Genomic DNA, 21,947 nt, shown 5'->3' on the forward strand with positions numbered 1-21,947 from the left:
AACAACTCGTGATTTAGATTGGTTAGGAAGATAAAATGTAATCCGGCACAACGTCTTTCCCTTGGAATCGGTATTTGAAAGGCTTCCTCCTTTCGTGGCTGAGCGTGCTTAAATCGGGCAGAGTACCTAGTGAAGGACTTCAGCCCCCACAGTTCCCTGTGTGCGCATGCCCTCTTTTCTTACAGTTGTCAAAGTGCTTTTGCCAGAGCGGTCACATAATCAACCTGAAAGAAGAAAATAAATACTGTACACTTTTTAATTTTATCGATCCTTAAACACTGGACCCTCAAAGGTAACTGCTGCTAAGAATTTGTTACTTGAGATTGGGTGATTGCATGTAAAGGAAGATCTATTGTGTGTGTGGTGGGGGGAGGGGAAGGAGGTAGCTATTTCCCGGACTTTGCTGTAAATAAGAAAAAAGAAAAAAAAACTAACAAAAACCCACCCAAACGAATAGACTGTACAAACAGTTACTGACATTGCATGTTAATTTTGTAAATGTTATTTTAATCTATTGCTTATCTTTTGTTGAAAAGGGTCTTATTTATTAAAGATGGGTCTTGACCTTGACAGAGTGAATTTATGCAGAAAGTGAAATTAATGTCTTTAAGAAATGTTAAGAAGAGAAATGAGTGTTCCTAGTATGATAAAAAATTTTAAATTTAATATATTAATATTACTTATAGCCTTAAAATAGTCTGAGTCTAGCTTAGTTTGTGGCTTTTTTTTGCTATAGGACAGCATTAATTTTTCCACTATAAACATATAGTTTAAACTGAAGGCATTAACAGAAAGCATTGATACTAGCATCAGAAAAGCTGAGTGATATTAAAATTACAATCAAATGCATATTTCAGCCATGATGATATGGCTATTGTAAAGACAATTCTAGCCCACTGGGAGAGACTCAAATCCCATATTATAATGGTTTACTGCAGCACTGCTTAAACCAAGTATAAAAATGTCTCTTTCTATGTCCATTTTCTTTGGCAACAATAGAACTTTGTGTTGCTGTGAATCCAAGCTCTCCTTGCCTCTTTGTCATATTTACAGTACTGATCAAAGTCATTATTTTAGACCAAGGAAATTAAGGAACACAAAACCAATCTTAAATAGGTTTTATTGGTAGTAGTTGGCCATTTGTGATGTGTATTATACTGGGTTGGGTTCTTTTGGAGGGGTGGGTTGGGGAGGGAGGAGTTAAGGTGGCTGTGAAGCTTTTCCTTGAGCCCACTATTTTGTCTATGTATGAAACTTTAGAATGAGATATTAATCATTTTGAAGATATTCTTCAATAAAATAGTAGAACTACTTTTAATCCCATTTCTTAGTCTGACATATTTTGTTTAATAGTTAAGAGCAGTAGCAAATCCATTTCCCAACACATTTATTTTACAGCAGTTATTATTGTGAGAATATCCAAAGGCAGAACTTCTGTGTGTATCTGAATGCCATTTTAGGAGTGTCCTGAGAAAGATGCTTCTCCGAGTATCTGAGTTAATTAACTGTATTAAATATATTAATAACTTTGTTGCAAGTATACTGAATCACCATCTAAAAATAATTATGTATTTGGTCATATGCACCTTGAACATTTTAAAATACTTGTTTTCAGGGTCTCAGCACTGTAATATTCATATATTTAAAGCAATTAATGTGTTCTAAAGGACAAACGAACTCAGTGATAACTATGGGTATGGAAATCTCCTGGTTTTGAGCGATTACTATTTTCATCCTTGAATGATTAAACAGGCTGTATGGCAGAGGTGAATATAGCCCTTCTATGCGAAATGGAAAATACCATACACTCCTTATATGGCTAAATGAAGCAGTGATGGCAATGCACTATAATTACAATGTATGAGAATTTGCGACTTTGTACTGTGCTATTTTTAACACGTTAGCTAGCATATGGTAATTCAGGGTCTTCAAACCATAATCTTTCACTGTTAATACTAGTGATAAGAGAATAGGTTCTAAATTTGCCAAAGTCTTGTGACCAAGGCAGCAGCAGGAGGATTCAAAAAATGAAAAATCTGGCAACCCCAATATTATCTTGACTTCATACTTAAATCTGAGGGATTTTTTTTAAAGCCCCACCCCCACCTCATCTCATAGACAGTCCCCCGTCCCCCTCCCTCCTTTCTCTCTCCTTCTTCCTCCCTCCCTCCCTCCGCGTGTCTCTCTCCCTGACCTCAAATCCAACGAGAACATTTCTTCACTCTGCAGAGAAATTCTCAGGCTCCTGTTGAGACCTGAACTACTGAGATGCCAAGAAATCTCTTGTGAGGCAGAATTGGAAACGAGAACATTGGAGAATAAGAAAAAAAAAAAACAACAAAAAACACCCATCTAATCCTTAGAGTAACAAGAAGCAAGGACTTGCAAATGTTGCAGTAGATTTTTACCTCTTTTAAAAGGATGTTGGTTTTTTTTTTTTTTTTTAATGTCTCCTAACAAAATGGAGTAGCTGCAGCTACTGGGAGGCCAGAGAATGGTTGTGCAGATGAGTCCTCCTAACAAATGCCAAGGATTTCCTCCCTCGTGGTTCGCTGCGGCTAAATGAAACAATTATCGAGGCAAAAAGGCAGTTTGCTAATCAAGGGGGATAAGACTACTGTTTCTTTAAAGTGCCCGAGCGGGGAAGGGGGAAGAAAGGGTCGTGTGTGGTGTCTTTTTAACCTTGCTGAAGGACGCAGCTGTATTTATTGACGTATGCAAATAGCTGGGGGAGGGTGGTGCTTGGGAAAAAACAGGAACCAGAATCAGTTTCTCATTGCAGGGTGAACGCTCTGAGTTCCGGTGAAGGGGAAAGAGACGTGGCGAAATTGCTGTCTTTCTGTCTTATAAGCACCTCTCTTACTAATACAGAAAAGGAACCTAGACATCAGAAAGGGTGAAGACGCTCTCACAGTATTTTAAGAGACCTTGCACGAGCTCCCCCACCCCAGCCCGACCTGTTCTTCTAAATGGGAGATTATGGATTTGCATTGCAATTGGCTAGTAGCGGTGGCACTGGATTTTCGCAACTAAAACACCCGCCCGCTCCAGCAAGCAGCATTAACGAACACACTGGCAATAACGCGTTTCTCTTTTTTCCCATTTCAGCTGCGCAAACCATGCAGGATGATTTACTGATGGACAAAAGCAAAACCCAGCCCCAGCCCCAGCAGCAGCGGCAGCAGCAGCAGCAGCCCCAGCCCGAGCCCAGCACCGCCGAAGCCCCGTCCACGCCCCTGTCCTCAGAGACCCCCAAGCCGGAGGACAGCAGCGCAGTGCCGGCCCTCAGCCCCGCCGCGGCTCCGCCGGCCCCTAACGGCCCCGACAAGATGCAGATGGAATCGCCGCTCCTGCCGGGCTTGGGTTTCCACCAGCCCCCTCAGCAGCCGCCGCCACCGCCGCAGGAGCCCGCGGCGCCGGGCGCGTCTCTGTCGCCGTCCTTCGGCAGCACCTGGTCCACGGGCACCACGAACGCGGTAGAGGACAGCTTCTTCCAGGGGATCACCCCAGTCAACGGGACCATGCTCTTCCAGAACTTCCCGCACCACGTCAACCCAGTCTTCGGAGGCACCTTCTCCCCGCAGATCGGCCTGGCGCAGACCCAGCACCACCAGCAGCCGCCGCCGCCCGCGCCGCAGCCAGCGCAACCGGCGCAGCCCCCGCAGGCGCAGCCCTCGCAGCAGCGCCGCTCGCCTGCCAGCCCCAGCCAGGCTCCCTACGCGCAGAGGGGCGCCACGGCGGCGTACGGTCACCAGCCCATCATGACTAGCAAGCCGTCCTCGTCCTCGGCCGCCGCAGCCGTAGCCGCCGCCGCCGCTGCCTCGTCCGCGTCGTCCAGCTGGAACACGCACCAGAGCGTGAACGCCGCCTGGAGCGCGCCGTCCAACCCGTGGGGCGGCCTGCAGGCGGGCAGGGACCCTCGCCGGGCGGTCGGCGTGGGCGTGGGCGTGGGCGTCGGGGTGCCCTCGCCCCTCAACCCCATCTCGCCGCTCAAAAAGCCCTTCTCCAGCAACGTGATCGCGCCGCCCAAGTTCCCCCGCGCGGCCCCGCTCACCTCCAAGTCCTGGATGGAGGATAACGCTTTCCGGACCGATAATGGTAACAATCTGTTGCCATTTCAGGTAATGCTCAGGTGCACCTGTATACGCTTTCTTTCCACTCCGCTCCCTTTCCCCTGTCTTCCCTGCCATTTAATCGGCCATTGATTGTGGTTCTTTAAAAAAGGCAGCGTTTGCCAACTCCCCTGCCGTTTTCCGAAGCCTTTAGTTCACTGAGGGTGTTCTACTACGGGGACAAGGGTGGGGGAAGCGTTGTGACTGCTCGAGGAATCTTATTTATGCACCCTGACGAGACAGAAAGGGGCCTTTTTCTTTTAGCCTATTTTTTCTCTCCGTCGTGCTTGTGCCTCTTCTTTTGACCTTCTTTGACAGGAAAAGCTGCAAGTGTATGGCAAGGTGCCGGCATAGTCCCAGGCTGAGTAGGCTGAGTGAGATTCCTGTCGTTTTCAGTGGCTGCACATTTCACGTTATGCAATCCCGGGCTCAGGGTGTCTCCGGAAAGCCGTCCACTCCCAAACCACCCTGGCCCTACTCTTCAAGGGGTTAACAGCCCTGGAGTGGTGCTATTTCAGACAGTTGCATATGCTCAATTAAACTAATGTGAACACATGTGTTTATGTCTCGCTAAGGTGCTGGCATCATTAATAGCAATCAGCATATTGCCCCTGCCGGGAAAATTAGAGTGTGAGATTCCAATAAACACTGGAACTGTATCAGGAACCAAGATGGAAGAGTGGAAATTCTAGGGGTAACCCTTCCCATGTTATCTAGGACTTAGAAATTGTTTTGTTTTGTTTTTAATCCAGAGGATAGAGACAATAGGACGCGACCTTCAGAGCCATATTGCAATGGAGTCTATTTGCTAGCTAGCACTGAAATATTTAAAGCTGCAGTGTCCTTCAGTTGGGTTATTTAAGAAGACAGTGCAGATCAATTACACTATTTGAAACTGGGCAAAGTGAAAGTCTTGCAACTTTAATGAAAAATGAGCCTTGTGTCTTGGTGTTAAATGCCAGTGAAAAACTCAGGAAGTGCCCCAGACAAAAAGGTTGAATGGAGTGTCCTTATTCTGTACTTGCTTTCTGATCCAGTGCATGGCCACATCAGTTGGCAGTGTGCTGGACATCTTGAGTTGGAAAGGGTGGTGAGGGTGAGGATTCACTGGAGGCCTTTGTTCTCAGGAAAACATTCATCCTTCACTTACAAACTGATTTGTCCATAGGCTTCCAGGCTCGGTTAAAAAAGAAAGAAGGAGCGAGGGCGGCTCTGGGTAAGACCCAGCTTGGATCTTTGGATCCAAGGAAATGAAACAGAAATCCTTTGAGCATTGCTGAAAAATGGCAGAATCGACATTTGACAGAGTTAGTTTAAAGCATCAGGTGCAGTTGGAGCCTTATTTTATTGCTCTTTACATTTCAGATGTGATGTTTGGCGTGGCTCCCATCCGTGAAGGAGGAGGTAGGGATATTAAGAAGCACATGATGCTGTAAGCTAGAGCAAGAATTTTTAACCTCCTCAGTTCAAGGGGGTCTCTGACACCCATAAATTATGTGTATGAGAATTTTTAATGAGACAATCTTACCAGATTTTTACAGGATTGCTTCAGGGATGGAAGAGTCCAATTTCTCTATGTGCTTATTTGTGTGTGTGTGTGTTGGAGGGCTAGACAGGCAGGCTGCTTTTGATAGGAGAGCCCCTCTTTTTCTAACAGTCTCTCTCTTTATTCTGATGCGCTCTACCCAAATCTAGTTTTAGAAGATAACCTAAAATCTAACAGAGAGATTTCGGGCCTGGAAGCTGATAGTGTAGACATTAGCCATCTTTTTCTAAGAGTAGAATCTGAATACAACTAGGTTTTGATTAATTATTTCCAGAAATGGGGACTAGGGAGAGATTAAATCCATAAAATTTCCCCCAAACTGATATTGACAAGTAATGTGTGGATTGCCAGTTGTTTCTCAGCAAAGCATTTACCAGCCATGCTAATAAGAGCCAGATGGACTGGATTGAGTTTGGATTCTTGTTTTTTCATCACTGGTAGTGCTATTGAGTAGGGAAAGATGGCCAAAAGATTTGTAGGAGGAGAGATTTGATTGAAAATTGAGCTTTATAAATTTGGCCTTAGGAAGAATTACATGGGCTTTATGTCTCTTTCTCTCTTTTTAAAAACTATTTAAAATGGAGCCTTTGGGTTTTGAAGCAATATTGGAATCAGAGTAGGAGTAACCTGGCTGTGTTTTGGCTTGAAATAGTATCATATTAGGTTTCTATTGATAAATATATCAAGTTTAAAAAGACAAAAATACCTTGAGTCTTGAGTGAAGAAATTTACATGTTTGTGTATGTATTTGAATCATTTTTCTACAAAAAGAAAATGCCTTAAGTAGTTCTTAATGACTTATTAAAAAATTATTTTGATAAATAGGACTTTTTTCTTTAAATCTAGGAGTTTATTTCATAGAATACCAACTTAATTTGTTTTTATTCCACAGACTGTTTGAGCTAAAAGGGGCTTTCAATAGTGATCTACGTATCTTAATATTAAAAAAAAAAAAATCCATATCTCCTGCCCATTCCCAACAGTGCTGGTTCACTCTTTCGCCAACTAATAAAATAGTTTTTGGAACTTTTCTTCTGTGGTTTATATTGTGAAAGCAGTCACTGTATTTGAATGTGATTTTTCAAACTACACATGCTTTCTATGCCCTTCCCTTAATTCTAACAAAGTTGATTGGTTTCTCTGTGTTAGGGTGGCTCCTTCCTTAGGGATTACTTGTATCTAGAAGCCACCTCGTTTCTGTAAATAAGGAAACTGAGGTCCTGAGAGGTAGCATGGCATAACTAAGGTACTGGTGCTTTGGCTAATTTTGTCGATGTGTGTTCTTAACTTCCCTGCAGCACTAGTCTTGTCAGGTACAATTCATTTTAGCATCAGGCTCTCTTTAGGCTCCATTCAAAGGGACTTTCTTATGGAACTATCTCATGAGGTTCTCTGGCTGGCTCTTAGTGCTGTTCCACACACCATAAGAGCTCAAGAGCAGTGAGTTACCCCGCGTGGAGTATTATACTATGCTTCATTCTCTTATTTATGTAAGAAAGAGAAGCCTAGGTTTGTAAAAGGACTAGAAGCAGAGGTATTTTCTATATGTAATGAATTTGGGCTTAGATAACCGTTGTTGTCCAGAGACATTTAGAAGCAACTTTTGAGAGCACCTGTTCCACTACTCAGCTCATTTTCCAGAAGAGGAAATGAAAGTTCAAATGGCTTCCTCAAGTTCAGGTGGGTAGTTTCTATCAGAAGCAGATTTTGGAGGCAGATTGCTAGGTTCACATCTTAACTCTGCCAGTTCCTAGCCTTGTAATCTTGAGTAAATTGTGTGTACATGTTGATCCTCAAGTTCATCATCTGTAAAATGGGAATAATGATAATTACTTGCTTCATAGGAATTCAGTGAGAAGCTACATATAAAGTGCTTAGCACAATTTTTGGCTCATAGTAAAGTACCTTATAAATGTTGAATTATGATTATTGCTAATCATAATGGTGACCAGAGGCTTTGTATGATCTTATCATAGTGTGGATTACTGCTTTTTCATCCTGTGCAATCTGAAAAACCCCAAACTTCTGTGAAATGTTAGTCTTTTTTTCATCTGTCTGAAGGTACTTTCTGGTTACTGTAACAATGAGGTGATCGCCCACTTACCTATGAGCGAGGCCCTTTGCTAAGCACTTCATATGTAGTTTCTTTTTGGAACTCCTTTAAAGTAGAGGATTATGATTAGCCTCATTATCCTGACAAAGAAATTGAGGGTTAGTGCGTTTACATTATTTCCTCACAGTCACATAGCCAGTAACTGGCAGAGTTGGGATTTGAACCCAGGAGATATGCCTGCAGAGCCTGTGGAGGTGTATAACCTCCAGGACATCAGGTAACCATGCAGGAGACTGAGCGGCATCTGTATTTGACATTATGATATAGTCTGGAAATCATGTTGGTAAAATATTTTTGTATAGTGAGAAGCAGAGGAAGAAAAATACAGTGCCCATCCATATGCTACCATTTAGATTCAACAGTAATCAAAATTTTCCCTATTTACATATTTACTTATTCTGTGTATTTTTGAATTTGTATTTTTGGGAAAAAATTCAAATTATATTCTTCTTTCTCTCCGCATTTTTTATCTTTATCCCACCCATCTTTTTCTATCTCAGGTTGAGAACAACTCTATAGATTTTATATTTTCTGGCATAAATCTACTTAAATGTAATTTAGTGTTAATTGTGCTGGTGGGTTGTCTATAACAGAGAAAGAAATTCCTTACATGAATTCATGGGAATATAAATTATTAAAAAAAAATATGCCTAAGCATAATAAATTTTTAAGAAACATCAATATTTTCAACCTACCTATTCTCCTTTTATTTTTGAAACTATCTTTTCAGGAGGTAAACTGTCTAGTTTATTCTTGCTTTTGAGTAAGGATAGTATGTATGGCCTAGCTTTAAAGCTAGAGACCTTTCTATAGTTGGTTTCTTAACTGCTGCTCTAATGCAAAACCACTTAAAGTCCACCCAATTCCACAAATTGTTTCAGAACTTATTATGGTATGGTTAATATGTATGCCTGAAAAGCTTCAGTATCTATATTCTATGTAAAAGAGGCATTGGTTAGAAAATATTGGAAGGTTTTCTTTACTACTGAAAACATTAATATATAAACTGTATACTTTAAAATTGCATGTAGAAAAGGACTTAGCTTTAAACTCTTCATGACCTTGTAGCAAGTTGATATAAAAATATGCTCTCAGAATTGTAATGAGTTTAGATATCCTCTAAGACATAATTTTCTACTTAAATAGCTTTCTCCACTGGTTGGCCTATTTTGCTGTCTTCCAAGGGCTGCATAAGGGGTAATGCTTATCCACTTGGGAGGGTGTCATTGCTTAGATAGTTTTTGTAGTGTTTTGATCTGCAAGTGTCAAAAGAATGTGCTTACTACAATATGAAAAATTTGATGAAGCCTTGTGGATTTTACTGAGGAAGGGAATGGAGGGGAATATAGAGTAGTGGACAGCCTTTGAAGTTTGGAATGAGGAAAACTCTGGTTGAAGCCCCAGCTCTGTCACTGGTGATTAGAATCAAGTCATTTATCCAATGATTTCTTTTTCCAAAAGTCTGCAAAAATGGAAAGAGAGCCTGTATTTGGGGTTTCTTTTATGAGAGAATGTATACAGGTGTCCAGAAAATTACATACTGGTATGGCAGAGACATTAGTTTGCCAACAAAGGTCTGTCTAGTTAAGGCTATGGTTTTTCCAGTGGTCATGTATGGATGTGAGAGTTGGACTGTGAAGAAAGCTGGGCGCCAAAGAATTGATGCTTTTGAACTGTGGTGTTGGAGAAGACTCTTGAGAGTCCCTTGGACTGCAAGGAGATCCAACCAGTCCATTCTGAAGGAGATCAGCCCTGGGATTTCTTTGGAGGGAATGATGCTAAAGCTGCAGCTCCAGTACTTTGGCCACCTCATGCGAAGAGTTGACTCATTGGAAAAGACTCTGATGCTGGGAGGGATTGAGGGCAGGAGGAGAAGGGGAAGACAGAGGATGAGATGGCTGGATGGCATCACCGACTCGATGGACATGAGTTTGAGTGAACTCCGGGAGTTGGTGATGGACAGGAAGGCCTGGTGTGCTGCGATTCATGGGGTGGCTAAGAGTCTGACACGACTGAGTGACTGAACTGAATTGAACTGATGGCTCTTAAATGGCACTGGTAACTAGAGACATTTCGAGTTTAATAGAAGACATGCTTGTTGATAGCCAGTAGTCCAGGGTTAAATGCTAGTGGGCATCTGGAAGCGGAAAGGGCCTAGAAAGATGTGTCCAGCAGCGACAGAAGAGCAATGAAAGGCTGTGTGTGCGTTATGCTGACTGTCTGTCCTAGAAGCCAGTCATGGTGCTCTGAAGGTGCTCTGACTTATGTCACAAGGATGGTGTGTATTTGTAACTACCTGCTTCTTCTGTGGCTAAGTCACCAATGCAAATGTGAGATTTTGGTTGTTCTGGAGCCCCAAAGGCTCTGATCTGAAGCTCCTTACCACCACTACCCTGAAGACCACGCCAGCCTCTGTAGGGAGCAGGATAGTTATGAGAAAGAGAATTCAGTATAGATACCCGCGTTGGGTCTTGAGAGTTGAGGATTATATTCTAGCTACAGCTTCAAAGGTGCTTTCCTGGAGAGATCACTGTGCTTGCAGTAGTAGCCGGCTTCATAGGGAATTTTCCGCAGTTGGTTCTTGTATCTTGTAGGTGGCTTGTTCTGCAGGCATCTGTTATGCTTCAGTCCTGTTACATTTAGTTTTCATATGCTTCGGTGTTCATTACAAGTGCTAGGCATGTAAACTTCTTAATGTGAAACCATTGTAATGTTTTGACCTAATTTGATGTAGGGAAGTACTAGTGAATTAAAATAATACAATAAATTAGCATATTAGAATCAAGACCACTTTCTTTCTAGAAACACTATTACATAATCCTCAGAAATAATGACTGTATGATATTAAACATTGTTAGCAGTCTTCAGAGTTAGAGTTAGAGAAATGGGCACCAAAGAGCCTTTATCTCATTTGAAGTGATCATAGAATAAATGTACACAGAGGGAAAGAAATGTTGTGTACTGATATTGTTTGGATAAGACTTGTACAGCCAAATATCTTCATTCCTGAGGTGTTCAAACTTATTTCAAAGGCAAGGTCAAGCACAGAAGAAAAAACTTAACTCCCTATCTTTAGGAATTCAGTGCAGTGAATTAAATGGCCAGTGTGACCAACTGAACCAGCATCTAGAAGTTCATGAGCGCCTGACATAGGTGCTCACTAAATGAATGAATAAACATTTAAATACAAGTTGCTATAGTTTTGTCTTTTCTACAATACCACATGTTTAGCATTTTCAAGACAACTTCTCCACTATAGCATTTCTCTACAAGGTGTTCATAGCATATGAAAACATAGGCAAATGTACAGAATGTCATAAAGGATATCTTCACATATTTTCTAGGCTGTGACTCTGTTTGTAGGTTTGGCATGCTAAGAAGTAAGCAAGGGTCTTGCTTTGACGTAAGAAATTTTGGCAACCAATAGAGGGTAACGTTAACTTGTATCCTATGAGCTAAATTTTTCTTTACTTCTTTTCAACTCATTCTTTTGGAGTTAACTGACCCTGTCATGGTGATCATGTTTTATTCTTGTCTTCCCAAATAAAGTTATAAATATTTGAAGTGACCAGAATGAGCGTCAGAATACATATTAAGGTGACAATTCTTTGGTCTAAGAGGTTGACAGAGAAGTAGATTATAGTCAGCCTGTTCATTTAGTCATTCATTTGAAGATTGTGAGGTTGGAAAGCAGAGGTGTAAGGGGCAAAAGACATTCTATCTTAGGTATATGGTAGAGTTTGGGGACTAGCTAAGGATTTAAATACTTCAGAGGAAACATTTTAGTGATCTGACATTCTAACCCCCTAAGTCCAGGAGACCTAGTTCTTAGGTTTCAGATAGCCAGCAGTTAAAAAGGACAAGAAGTGAATGTGCTCAGAAGCACCTCTCTTTTGCAATCTGTTGTGGAAATTTTCCTTTCCTCTTTTGGACTAGAGACATATAAACTAGATATGCAGGGGATTAAAAATAGTGAAGACCAGTAAGGTTTATGAGTAAAGATTGTGGGGAAAGGCGGAGAGACAATTTTTGGATCATGAATCCATTATTTATGTGTTTGCATTTGATTTTATGGGTAAACTATTCAATTCTTTGCCACGTTGTTATTTAAAGTGATTGTAATCAATGGTAGAATCCTGTGTTCAGATAAACAGCCTATGCAGTATTTTTGTTAATCACATATCTATTACAGAATTCCCTGATCAAAGGGATGGGATTTGTATTAAGTTTCTTTTGGCATCTTTGTTCATAGTCATAATCCATGTACTCCAGCTTGTGGGTGTTGTATTATTTTTGATGTTGTCTCCAAACAGATTCAGCTAACAAATACAGGGGACCCTGCGTGTCAAGCACTGGCCTCACCCTTTTCACATAAACTATTTTATTTAATCCTTATACATTCTTGTGAATTAGGGATCATCCTCCTCCTAAGACTCAGACTATCACCGGACTAGTAAGGTGACAGAGGAGGTCTTTTGACTCTATGTCCAGTTCTCATTTTACTACACCTGCTTGTCTGTTACCACTTAACACTCTTTCAGTGTGCCTTTGATATTTCACTCTTTCCCCAGAAATTCCATGATTCCCCTCATCCCTCATTTCCTATAAGCCCTCCTTATTCACTGAAATGAGATGAGGTTTTTGTTTGTTTCCCCACACTAGAATGTAGGTTCCACAAAGACAAGGACCTTTTTCACTGTTGTGTTTTCGGGGTTGTAACGGTACCTGGGATATTTTAGGCACATGGTAAATATTTGTTGAATGATTCACATTTACAAGTGATTGATAAGATATTTATTGGTCATTTGCATGTAGTTGGCAATGTAAGAGCAATTTCATCTTATAAAGATTTAACTGGCTGCTACCCGAGGTCAGGCACTGCGGATTAAAGCTGAGCCGTATCCTGTCCTCACCCAACTCCCTGACAAACGTGAGCTAAAAAATAGGATGGTAAGTTTTATAATGGGGTGATATCACACAGCAAAGAGAATGTGTGGTTGAATCAGAGGAAGGACACATTAAATTGTGGAGAGGGTATAAGGGGTGGGCTGGAAAGGCTGTAGGAAAGTCTTTTGTAGTTAAAAATATTTTCAAATGTTTTCTGATTTTGAGAGTAATACATGTTCATTATAAACTTGAGGGAAAAAGAGTGGCCATCATTCTTTCACCCAGAAACAATTATTCTTAAAGTTTTGGTGCATTTTCTAATAATTCTGTCTTTAATGTATTATATGTATAGTATATTTTATATGGTTGAGATGATTTTATTGTAAATACTTTTATTTCCATATTTTTTAGCGTTTCATACTATTAAATTTATAAACTTTTTTTTATTATTGCATAATAGTCCATCACAGGAATCCCTTGCAGTTTAACAAATTATACTTGTATTTGGAGGATTTCACTTTTCAGTTTTTAACTGTTAAACATAATGGTGTCATGAACACCTTTGGGCATTTAAGATTTTTATATAGAGGTGAGTGGATAGGATTCCATAGACAGACCAGGACATCATGGTTGGCGTTGCAGCAAAGATTTATTTTAAGCAGAGGGAAAAACAGAGTCACAGGAAAACACATGCACACACACACACACACAACATGGTGTATTGAGGAAGCAGAAGATTCAGCATAGTGGTGACACTAGTGGGAGATGAGGTTGGAGATGTAGGTAGGGTCAGATCACAAAGGACATTCCAGCATTTCTGTGCCTTCATCTTTTTTCACTGGGAACACTGAAGGATTTTTAAGCTGAGAAAGCCATCGCAAGGCTTTAATCTGGGCAGTGAAGTGATCAATCTTTGTTTCAGAAAGATTATTCTGGGATATGGATGCAGGAACTATACATAAGCAGGGAAACCAGTTAACATGTAAGGACCTAAAGTGATTTAGAGGAAGCCACAGACTTGAGGAGTGAGTTAGGAGACCAACTGGAGGAGTGATGATTGCTTGGATGTGGGTAATAAAGGAGAAGGAGGCGTTTAGAATGACTGTTCAAGTTTTGGTTAGGCAGCTGGGAAGGATGATTCAGAGGTAAAAAGGCTTAATAGTGGCAGATTAGAATTTTCATGACTCATAAACCCAGGTGGGTTTAGAGTGAAGGAACTTCAGGAGGGAAAGGTATGTGTTGGGAATATTTGAGCAAGTGATTTGACATTTCTTACCACCCATGCTTTTGTGTGACTCTTAATGCATGGGAAGAAGGCCTTATTAAGATAGATTACTTTGTGGACTACTTATTAGAACATGAAATCCTAGAGAAGAAATAACTACTGTTCTAAGTCAAGAGCTTTTTCTGATTCTAGTCTTGATTTTTTTTTTTTTTTTAATGGTACTCTGAGAATTAGAATATGTGTTAGCCAAGTAGTCATCTTGTTTATGGGTTACAGCTAGGCATCACAAAAGCTATAAGGAATTGCTAACCAATCGTAGGGGAGAGTAACAAGAATTAAGAGAAACGGGCCCGGGCATCCTTTATTACTTAAGTTGAATAAACTCACTTGAGAGGTCAGTATATGTTATTAGCCAGACTGAAATATCACTAATAAGGTCTTAGCAAAGTTGAGATTAGATCTTATGGAATTTAGCTCTTCTGTACTAATAAAATGCTTAGTTTTTAAAATGGGCGCAAACATGATGAAATGTTTTGAAGCTTAAGATCCATAGAGCCACAGAGAGATGAGCTCTCTGAGAGGCTGAAGGAGAGATGGGGACAGGGTATAAGATCCCCCAGAATTGTGTGTTTATTCATTTGTATTTCTAGGGAGAGAAGTGGGCTTTAACATCCATTAAATTTCCAAAGGAATGCATAACCTGAAAATGGTTAAGAATCACAGATGTAGAATAAAAGCGATGTCAAGGCACCCAATACACCTTTAAAAGATGAAAACTTAGGCATCTCATAAACTTTATCTTTCTCCCTCATCATAGCTCAAAGGAATTTTCCCTAACTATAATTTGAGAACTTTCTAAATAGAAGCGATCTAACTCCTCTTTTATCTAGCTTTTTCTGGAGCACTCAAATTAACTTTTCATCATAATTTTTGGGCATTTATTTAATTGGTTTATATATATTAAATCACATACTTACAATGACACTAACATTAAAAAGATTAGGGGACAAACTCATCATTTCTAGGTGGACTTGCAAGTAACCTGGTAGGACAGAAGTTTGTGGATTTATTGATCACTGGTGTTGAATATACTATGGGCTCTTTTTTTTTATTGGAAAGGTGGAACTTGTGGGTAAATCTGGAAAGTAAATTAAGCAAAGCTTCAACTATAGTAGATGCTCATGTATTGAATAAATAAATGGACTAGAAGTCTTTTCATCTGTTTTTGTTTTCTGTTTTTCCCTTTTTGCTTTGGACTAGAAATTTTTGATTCAAAAGAGGGCTGTTGATCCATTTCTAGTTCAGTTAGAAATACTGCATGCAGAAATTGCAAATATATGTGACCTCCTTTCCTCAGAGAAATAGTTCCCTTCCCATTTGTGTCTTTGTTGTTGCTTTTCCTGCTTTTATAACCTACTGAAGAGAATAGAGAGTAGACTAGAGGTGGTGGTGGTGGTTTGGTTGCTAAATCGTTGTCCGACTCTTGCAACCCCATGGACTATAGCCCTCCAGGTTCCTCTGTCCTTGGGATTTTTCCAGGCAAGAATACTAAAGTGGGTTGCCATTTCCTTCTCCAGGGCATCTTCCCAACCCAGGAATTGAAACCTGGTCTCCTGCATTGCAGGCAGATTCTTTGCCGACTGAGCTAGAGGAGAGGGTAAAAATTGGAAATTTAGACAGGTAGAGGAGCAGTTGTCCTAAATCTCAATGATAGACCTGCAAGATACCAAGAGATCTTACATTTTTCATGTAGAAACAATGTTGCCTGTATGATACAACATTATATGTTATTGTTTAGCTTTGTAACCAATTAACTACTTAAACCAGAAAGACTGTTTTGTTAGTTTGCTTGTTTGGGGAGGGAGTTGCTGGGTTTTGTTGTTGTTTGTTTTTAATGGGACAGTTTAAATTGAAGCTTTACCAGGCACCTCATTGCCATCATGTTCACTCAGAGTTCAAAAGGTATCTTGAGGGGGGAGAAAAAGCTTAAAAATAGTTGTCTCTTAAGCTGCAAAAACACAGTCGGAATACTTTGAATCATTTTACAATGCTGATGAAACATTATTTTGCAGTGTTTGTCAAATTAAATTTTGTGTTGATTTTAAGCAGAATACAGACAGACTAATGTGCTAATGTTTCAGGCTGTTGCAAAGTGTAAAACTTGGTGAATGGAAAATTTTAAACCCTCCTTTCAAAGGCTTTATAAATTTAGCATTTTAGAGGATTTGGGACTGGGTGGGGAGATTGATTTTATCATTTTGACTTTGAATTCCTCAACATTCCAAAGCCATGAGCTCATCTGAAGGTAGCAAAATTATTTAGTTAACATTTTAGAGTTTACTGCCTACTTCCTGCTTATTTGCCAGAGTAGGTGATTCCATTTGACCTATCAACTTTGATGTGATCTAGCATATAAAATGTTATTCCAGTGCGGCTGTTTTAAAGTTGATGAATCATCCAGGTATAACACAAGATTTTCATTTAAAAATACAGTGGGATATTTGATATTCTAATTCAGGCCTAGATTCTGTTAAATGTGAAATATAGAAGGGGATTTAAAGGATATTATAGTTTCATTTCAAAAATGTAAGGCCTGGAGTGAGGAGAAAAGGAAGAAGAATCTCTTGATGGTGAAGGTATTCCGTCACACTGAGGGTTATAATGGAGTACTGAAGCAGACAAGGGAGTTGAAGTGACACATTCTCTTAGTGGGATATGAATAATAGAGAATGTATTGAATACTGAGACGTCAACGGACATTGAAAGACATTGAAGAAGATTTCAGCGAAGAGGACAAAGCAAGGTAAAAGGATGCTTCAGCTTTTGTTACAATAATTAAATATTCAAAAAGGCAGCCACTTTATCCTATCCAGGAAGTTAAGCAATTGCCCATTTTATATTCCAGTTTTATGCAAGCAAGCCATAGGCAAGTAAGCTGACATCAGGGATTTATATTAAAAAATTTCTTCTAGGGAATGTCAGAAGCAAGTTCAAAACCCAGTTTTTTAATCTCCTGTGGCATGATCATAATATTCATGATGCCTCTAAGACAGTTCGTTTGTTCTAAACCCTCAAAGAAAGATAGACCGTGTGTTCAGCATAATTTGCATTGTGTATATTATTAATGATCTAGTCTAATGACTTCACACAATAGTCAGAATTGTAAAAAGATGGGCTATGTAGAAAAGATATGTTCTGTAGATCTGTATTCTGTAGAAAAAGCTGTAGAAACTGTGCTGTGTAAAATTCTTACTCATATATTTTCTCTTTATTATAAATCTATAGAAATTCACATATATGTGGCAATGCTGTTAATTGGAGTTTGAATTCAGTATTTACAAAGTTCAGACTATGTTCTTGGACTGGTGTTAGGTCCTAAGGATGACTCAAATTATATGAATCCTATCTCTAGGAACTAACATACATGCAATGGAGCTTAATATAAAAAGCAAAGACCAGATAGAGTGATGTGCTAGTTGCCATGAAAGGCCAAGTAGGGGCAAGAATAATTTGGCCTAGAAGTTTTCTTTTTTAAGTGATAGGGAGTTCCTTGGTGGTCCAGTGGCTGAGACTCTGTACTTTCACTGCTGAGGGCTTAAGTTTAACCCCTGATCAGAGAACTAATATCTCCCAAGCTGTGTGGCCAAAAAAGAAAAAAAAAATTTTTTTTTAATTTTAAAAGTGATTGTGTTAGTGTCCCTGTGGCTCCATTTTAAAGGATAAATAGAATTTGATTCAATAGCATGAAAATCCAAACTAAGGAAAGAAAAATGAGCTATCAAAAGGCTTATTGAAAAGACTTTTCTGATGAGAGCTGGAAACTTTTAGGTCTTACTGAGAGATAAGGATGGGTTGGTTGTTCCTTAGGATTATACATAAATAAATAAATATTTTATTTACTAGATTCCACTTGGTTTTAAAAAGCATATAAGAGAACTTAGATTAGAAGTAGAAGAGATAAAGGATGCCTTTCTTTAGGAAAATGGAGCAGAGAATTAGACTAATACTGAAGATGCTTATCATAATGGTGACAATTTTGAATGTCTGGCTGTAGAGAGCAGGTTTGTCCTGCAGACACTGGGGAGGCCTGAAGGACTAATATGAGAGCAGTAGCACAATAAAAATATGTTTTTAGGAAGATAAGGCAGATGGTTTGAAGAAATGTGTGTGCCTGCCACAGTGCAGCCTGGAGGCAGGGAGGCTGGTGAGAAGGCATGAAAATCTTGGGTTTAACGAAATGGCAACCCACTCCAGTGTTCTTGCCTGGAGAATCCCAGGGACAGGGGAGCCTTCTGTGGGGTCGCACAGAGTCGGACACGACTGAAGTGACTTAGCAGCAGCAGCAGCAGGGAGGTTTATCCTATCACCAAATCTCAGGAGATATTTCTGGTCACATCACTTCATGGCAAAGAGAAGGTGAAACAATGGAAACAGTGAAAGGCTTTATTTCTTGGGCTCTAAAATCACTTTAGATGGTGACTGCAGCCTTGAAATTTAAAGACGCTTGCTCCTTGGAAGAAAAACTATGACAAACCTAGACAGTGTATTAAAAAGCAGAGACATTGCTGACCACAAAAGCTATGGTTTTTCCAGTAGTCGTGTATGGATATGAAAGTTGGACCATAAAGAAGGCTGAGCACAAAAGAATTGATGCTTTCAAACTGTGGTGTTGGAGAAGACTCTTGAGAGGCCCTTGGACTGCAAGGAGTTCCAGCCAGTCAGTCCTAAAGGAAATGGGTCCTGAATATTCATTGGAAGGACTGAAGCTGAAGCTGAAGCTCCAATAGTTTGGCTGCCTGATACGAAGATCCGACTCATTGGAAAAGACCCTGATGATGGGAAAGGTTGAAGGCAGGAGAAGGGGACGACAGAAGACAAAATGGTTGGATGGTATCACTGACTTAATGGACATGAGTTTGAGCAAGCTCTGGAAGATGGTGAAGGACAGGGAAGCCTGGCGTACTGCAGTCCATGGGGTCGCAAAGAGTCAGACACAACTGAGCGACTGAACTAAACTGAATTTCTCCCCACTGTTTATTCTGAAATATTAATATATAGAAAAATTCAAATAACACTAATGCATCGTTTCACAAATAATCCAAGGTGAGCTCTATTATGACTACTTCCCAGGCCAAGAATCAGATGAAAACCAGTCCATCAAGGGAGGTATAACTGGGAAATCTTACAAAGGGAAATATGTCAGGAGTGCTGATGGATGGGGTTGAGGAATTGGAGTACAAGATTCTTGTGAGCGGTTATGCTTAAAACAGTATCTACGTTAGGCTTTTCTCCTCTCCTCTTTCTCTTTCCCTTCATGGCTTTACCCCAGCTAAAATGTGGTGACAATGTATTTTCCACAACATTCTCTACAGAGGTCCTGTCCATTAAAAGGATTGAGGAAGAGGATGGCCTTGCCCCCTTCTCTTTGGCACTTGCAGAATTTTGCCACCTTCTGTCTGAATTTTATCATTTGGAGCTTAAGAAATCAAAATTGCTGTTGCCTGTTTTCTTCTTTAACTCCGGACAGGGTTATTTTCACTTCTTGAATTCCTGTTCCCAAATAGGGTGAGTGTTATGTTGCTCAAGGGCTGTTCAAGTAAAGATGAGCCGCAGGCATGGAGTTAAAAGTGAAAATGCAGAACTGATGTAAGGTCAGGTCCTGGCATTGAATGAGGGTGTCTCTTCATGCTATAGTGTTCCCTGTAACACCTTCTGTTGCTCTTCCTTCACAGAATTCACAAAAGGGTCATCTTAGGTGTTCAGCAATTTATGTTGGCTCACTGTAGATTGTAGACTTGAAGGCAGGCTGGAAAACAGGGTCTCTGCTTATAATTTTTTGAGCTTTTTGAACACATCTCTCCTTTTTACATATGTGTGTACACATATAGACACACATCCTGTGGAGACATTTTGAATAGACCATTTAATTATGAAGTGGTATTAATGATCTAAAATAAAAGTAAAAATTTCTCTTTGGTTTTAGAATACTGTTTTCTCAGTGGTCATTCTTAATCATTCTTCATTTGTTAATATGGATTTGATTTGAGTATTCGTTGAGAGTGGGGAAATAAGAAACTTGTTGAAAATGAAAGTAAAACTGCGAGATTGTTGTTCATCGTATTAATAAATCAAGTAAATGTATTTTTGTCATAAATGCATAGTTCCCAAGTTAAGATTTTTATTCTGATGTTCTGTAGTTAGGTTGCCATAAGATTTGGAGGGTATCTGATGTCTGTATTTATTAAGAAAATCTTCTAATTTACTGATGTGGAGAACTCTGAGGAAGTTTCCTCAGAAGAAAATAGTTAACCTTGGGTGGGATGGGTGATTATTTTGCAGTAAGTGGGAATGTGTTGCTTGAGATTAGTATGTGTGCAATGGTGAAAAGTTGAAAATTGAGTCTTATGTATGGTTTTCTGTTTAGTGATTTGAGGGTGTATTTAGCTTTTCATAAATATGGCTTATTTAAGTGGCTATGATTCTGGAGTTTAAATGTCGCCATTGAAGGGAATCAAAATGGCACAATGTAATTCACAACGTAATTCACTCTGTACTGGGCAGACTTGGTGGACGTCAACTAACTTGCCACATTATAATCAGCTCTAAACTGGGGGGTTTACCCTGGCCTTTGGACTTTAAATTGGTGTTTTACTGAGTTCTAAGACTGAGAGGGCTTTCCTGGTGGTTCAGTTGATGAAGTATCCACCTGCAATGCAGGAGACTGGTGTTTGATCCTTGGGTCAGGAAGATCCTCTCGAGAAGGAAATGGCAATCCACTCCAGTACTCTTGCATGGGAAATCTCAGGGCCAGAGGAGCCTGGCAGGCGACAGTCCAGTGGGGTTGCAAAAGAATCAGCCATGGCTTAGTGACTAAGTTACCAAGACTGAAAGAAAAGTAGAGATGGCCACATTTGTTTTGTTTCTTTCTTAAAACTCCACTCTTGTACAAAACAAGAAAATAATAAGGATTCTACAGTCTGAAACTTTAGATGATGTTTCCAGCCTTTTTATAAGACTCAGAAACCTCAATAAAACTGATACAATATAGCTGTTGTCTAATTTAATGTTACATACTCCTTCCTACTCTGTAGCAGGAACTTTAGTGCCCATGTGATCTGCTCTTTCACTTTTCCAGAAAAAGGTAGATTGCTACAAGTGTGGATATCAATTTAGATAATTTAAATCACTAGACAGAACAACCTATATATGAGTACTTTTTTCTGACTGTTCCTGTTACACCTCCTCAGTATGACTTATTGCATTTTACAACTCTTAATTCATTGACTTTGTTAACGCCACATACAGAGACCACCAGGGAAACCAGTTGATCAAACAAAGCCAGATTTCCTAAACTTGCTGAGCCAGCACCATCTTGACAGTCTCATGAGTGTCTTAAAAGTGGGGGAGTTAGTATACATAAGTAAATTTTGGAGGCTGAGGTTAGTTCATTAACCTCAGTTATGCAGATGACACCACCCTTACGGCAGAAAGCAAAGAAGAACTAGAGAGCTTCTTGATGAAAGTGGAAGAGAAGAGTGAAAAAGTTGTCTTAAAACTCAACATTCAGAAAACTTAAGATCGTGGTATCCGGTCCCATCACTTCATGGCAAATAGATGGGGAAACAATGGAAACAGTGAGAGATTTTATTTTTTTATTAAAAAATTAAAAGACACTTGCTCCGTGGAAGAAAAGCTATGACCAACCTAGACAGCATATGAAAAAGCAGAGACATTACTTTGCCAGCAAAGGTCCGTCTAGTCAAGGCTATGGTTTTTCCAGTGGTCATGTATGGATATGAGAGTTGGACTATAAGGAAAACTGAGTGCCGAAGAATTGATGCTTTTTGAACTGTGGTGTTGGAGAAGACTCTTGAGAGTCCCTTGGACTGCAAGGAGATCCAACCAGTCCATCCTAAAGGAAATCAGTCCTGAATATTCATTGGAAGGACTGATGTTGAAGCTGAAACTCCAATACTTTGGCCACCTGATCAAAAGAACTAACTCATTGGAAAAGACCCTGATGCTGGGAAAGATTGAAGGTGAGAGGAGAAGGGGATGACAGAG

The 21,947-nt window shown here is 40.0% G+C and overlaps 1 protein-coding gene across 9 annotated transcripts in view; it reads left to right on the forward strand.

Moving 5' to 3' along the window:
• The window catches only part of CPEB3 (cytoplasmic polyadenylation element binding protein 3), a 202,603-nt gene that overhangs the window by 47,141 nt on the left and 133,515 nt on the right, over positions 1–21,947 (forward strand). For 3 of the 9 annotated variants that reach the window (XM_027528964.1, XM_027528965.1, XM_027528966.1), the window contains exon 1: positions 2,904–4,121. In XM_027528964.1, coding sequence (XP_027384765.1) covers positions 2,970–4,121 — 1,152 coding nt within the window. In that variant the 5' untranslated portion in view covers positions 2,904–2,969. The other 6 variants (XM_027528967.1, XM_027528970.1, XM_027528969.1 and 3 more) reach the window with 4 other exon arrangements.

Source organism: Bos indicus x Bos taurus, chromosome 26 (assembly GCF_003369695.1).
Source record: "Bos indicus x Bos taurus breed Angus x Brahman F1 hybrid chromosome 26, Bos_hybrid_MaternalHap_v2.0, whole genome shotgun sequence".
Taxonomy (NCBI): domain Eukaryota; kingdom Metazoa; phylum Chordata; class Mammalia; order Artiodactyla; family Bovidae; genus Bos; species Bos indicus x Bos taurus.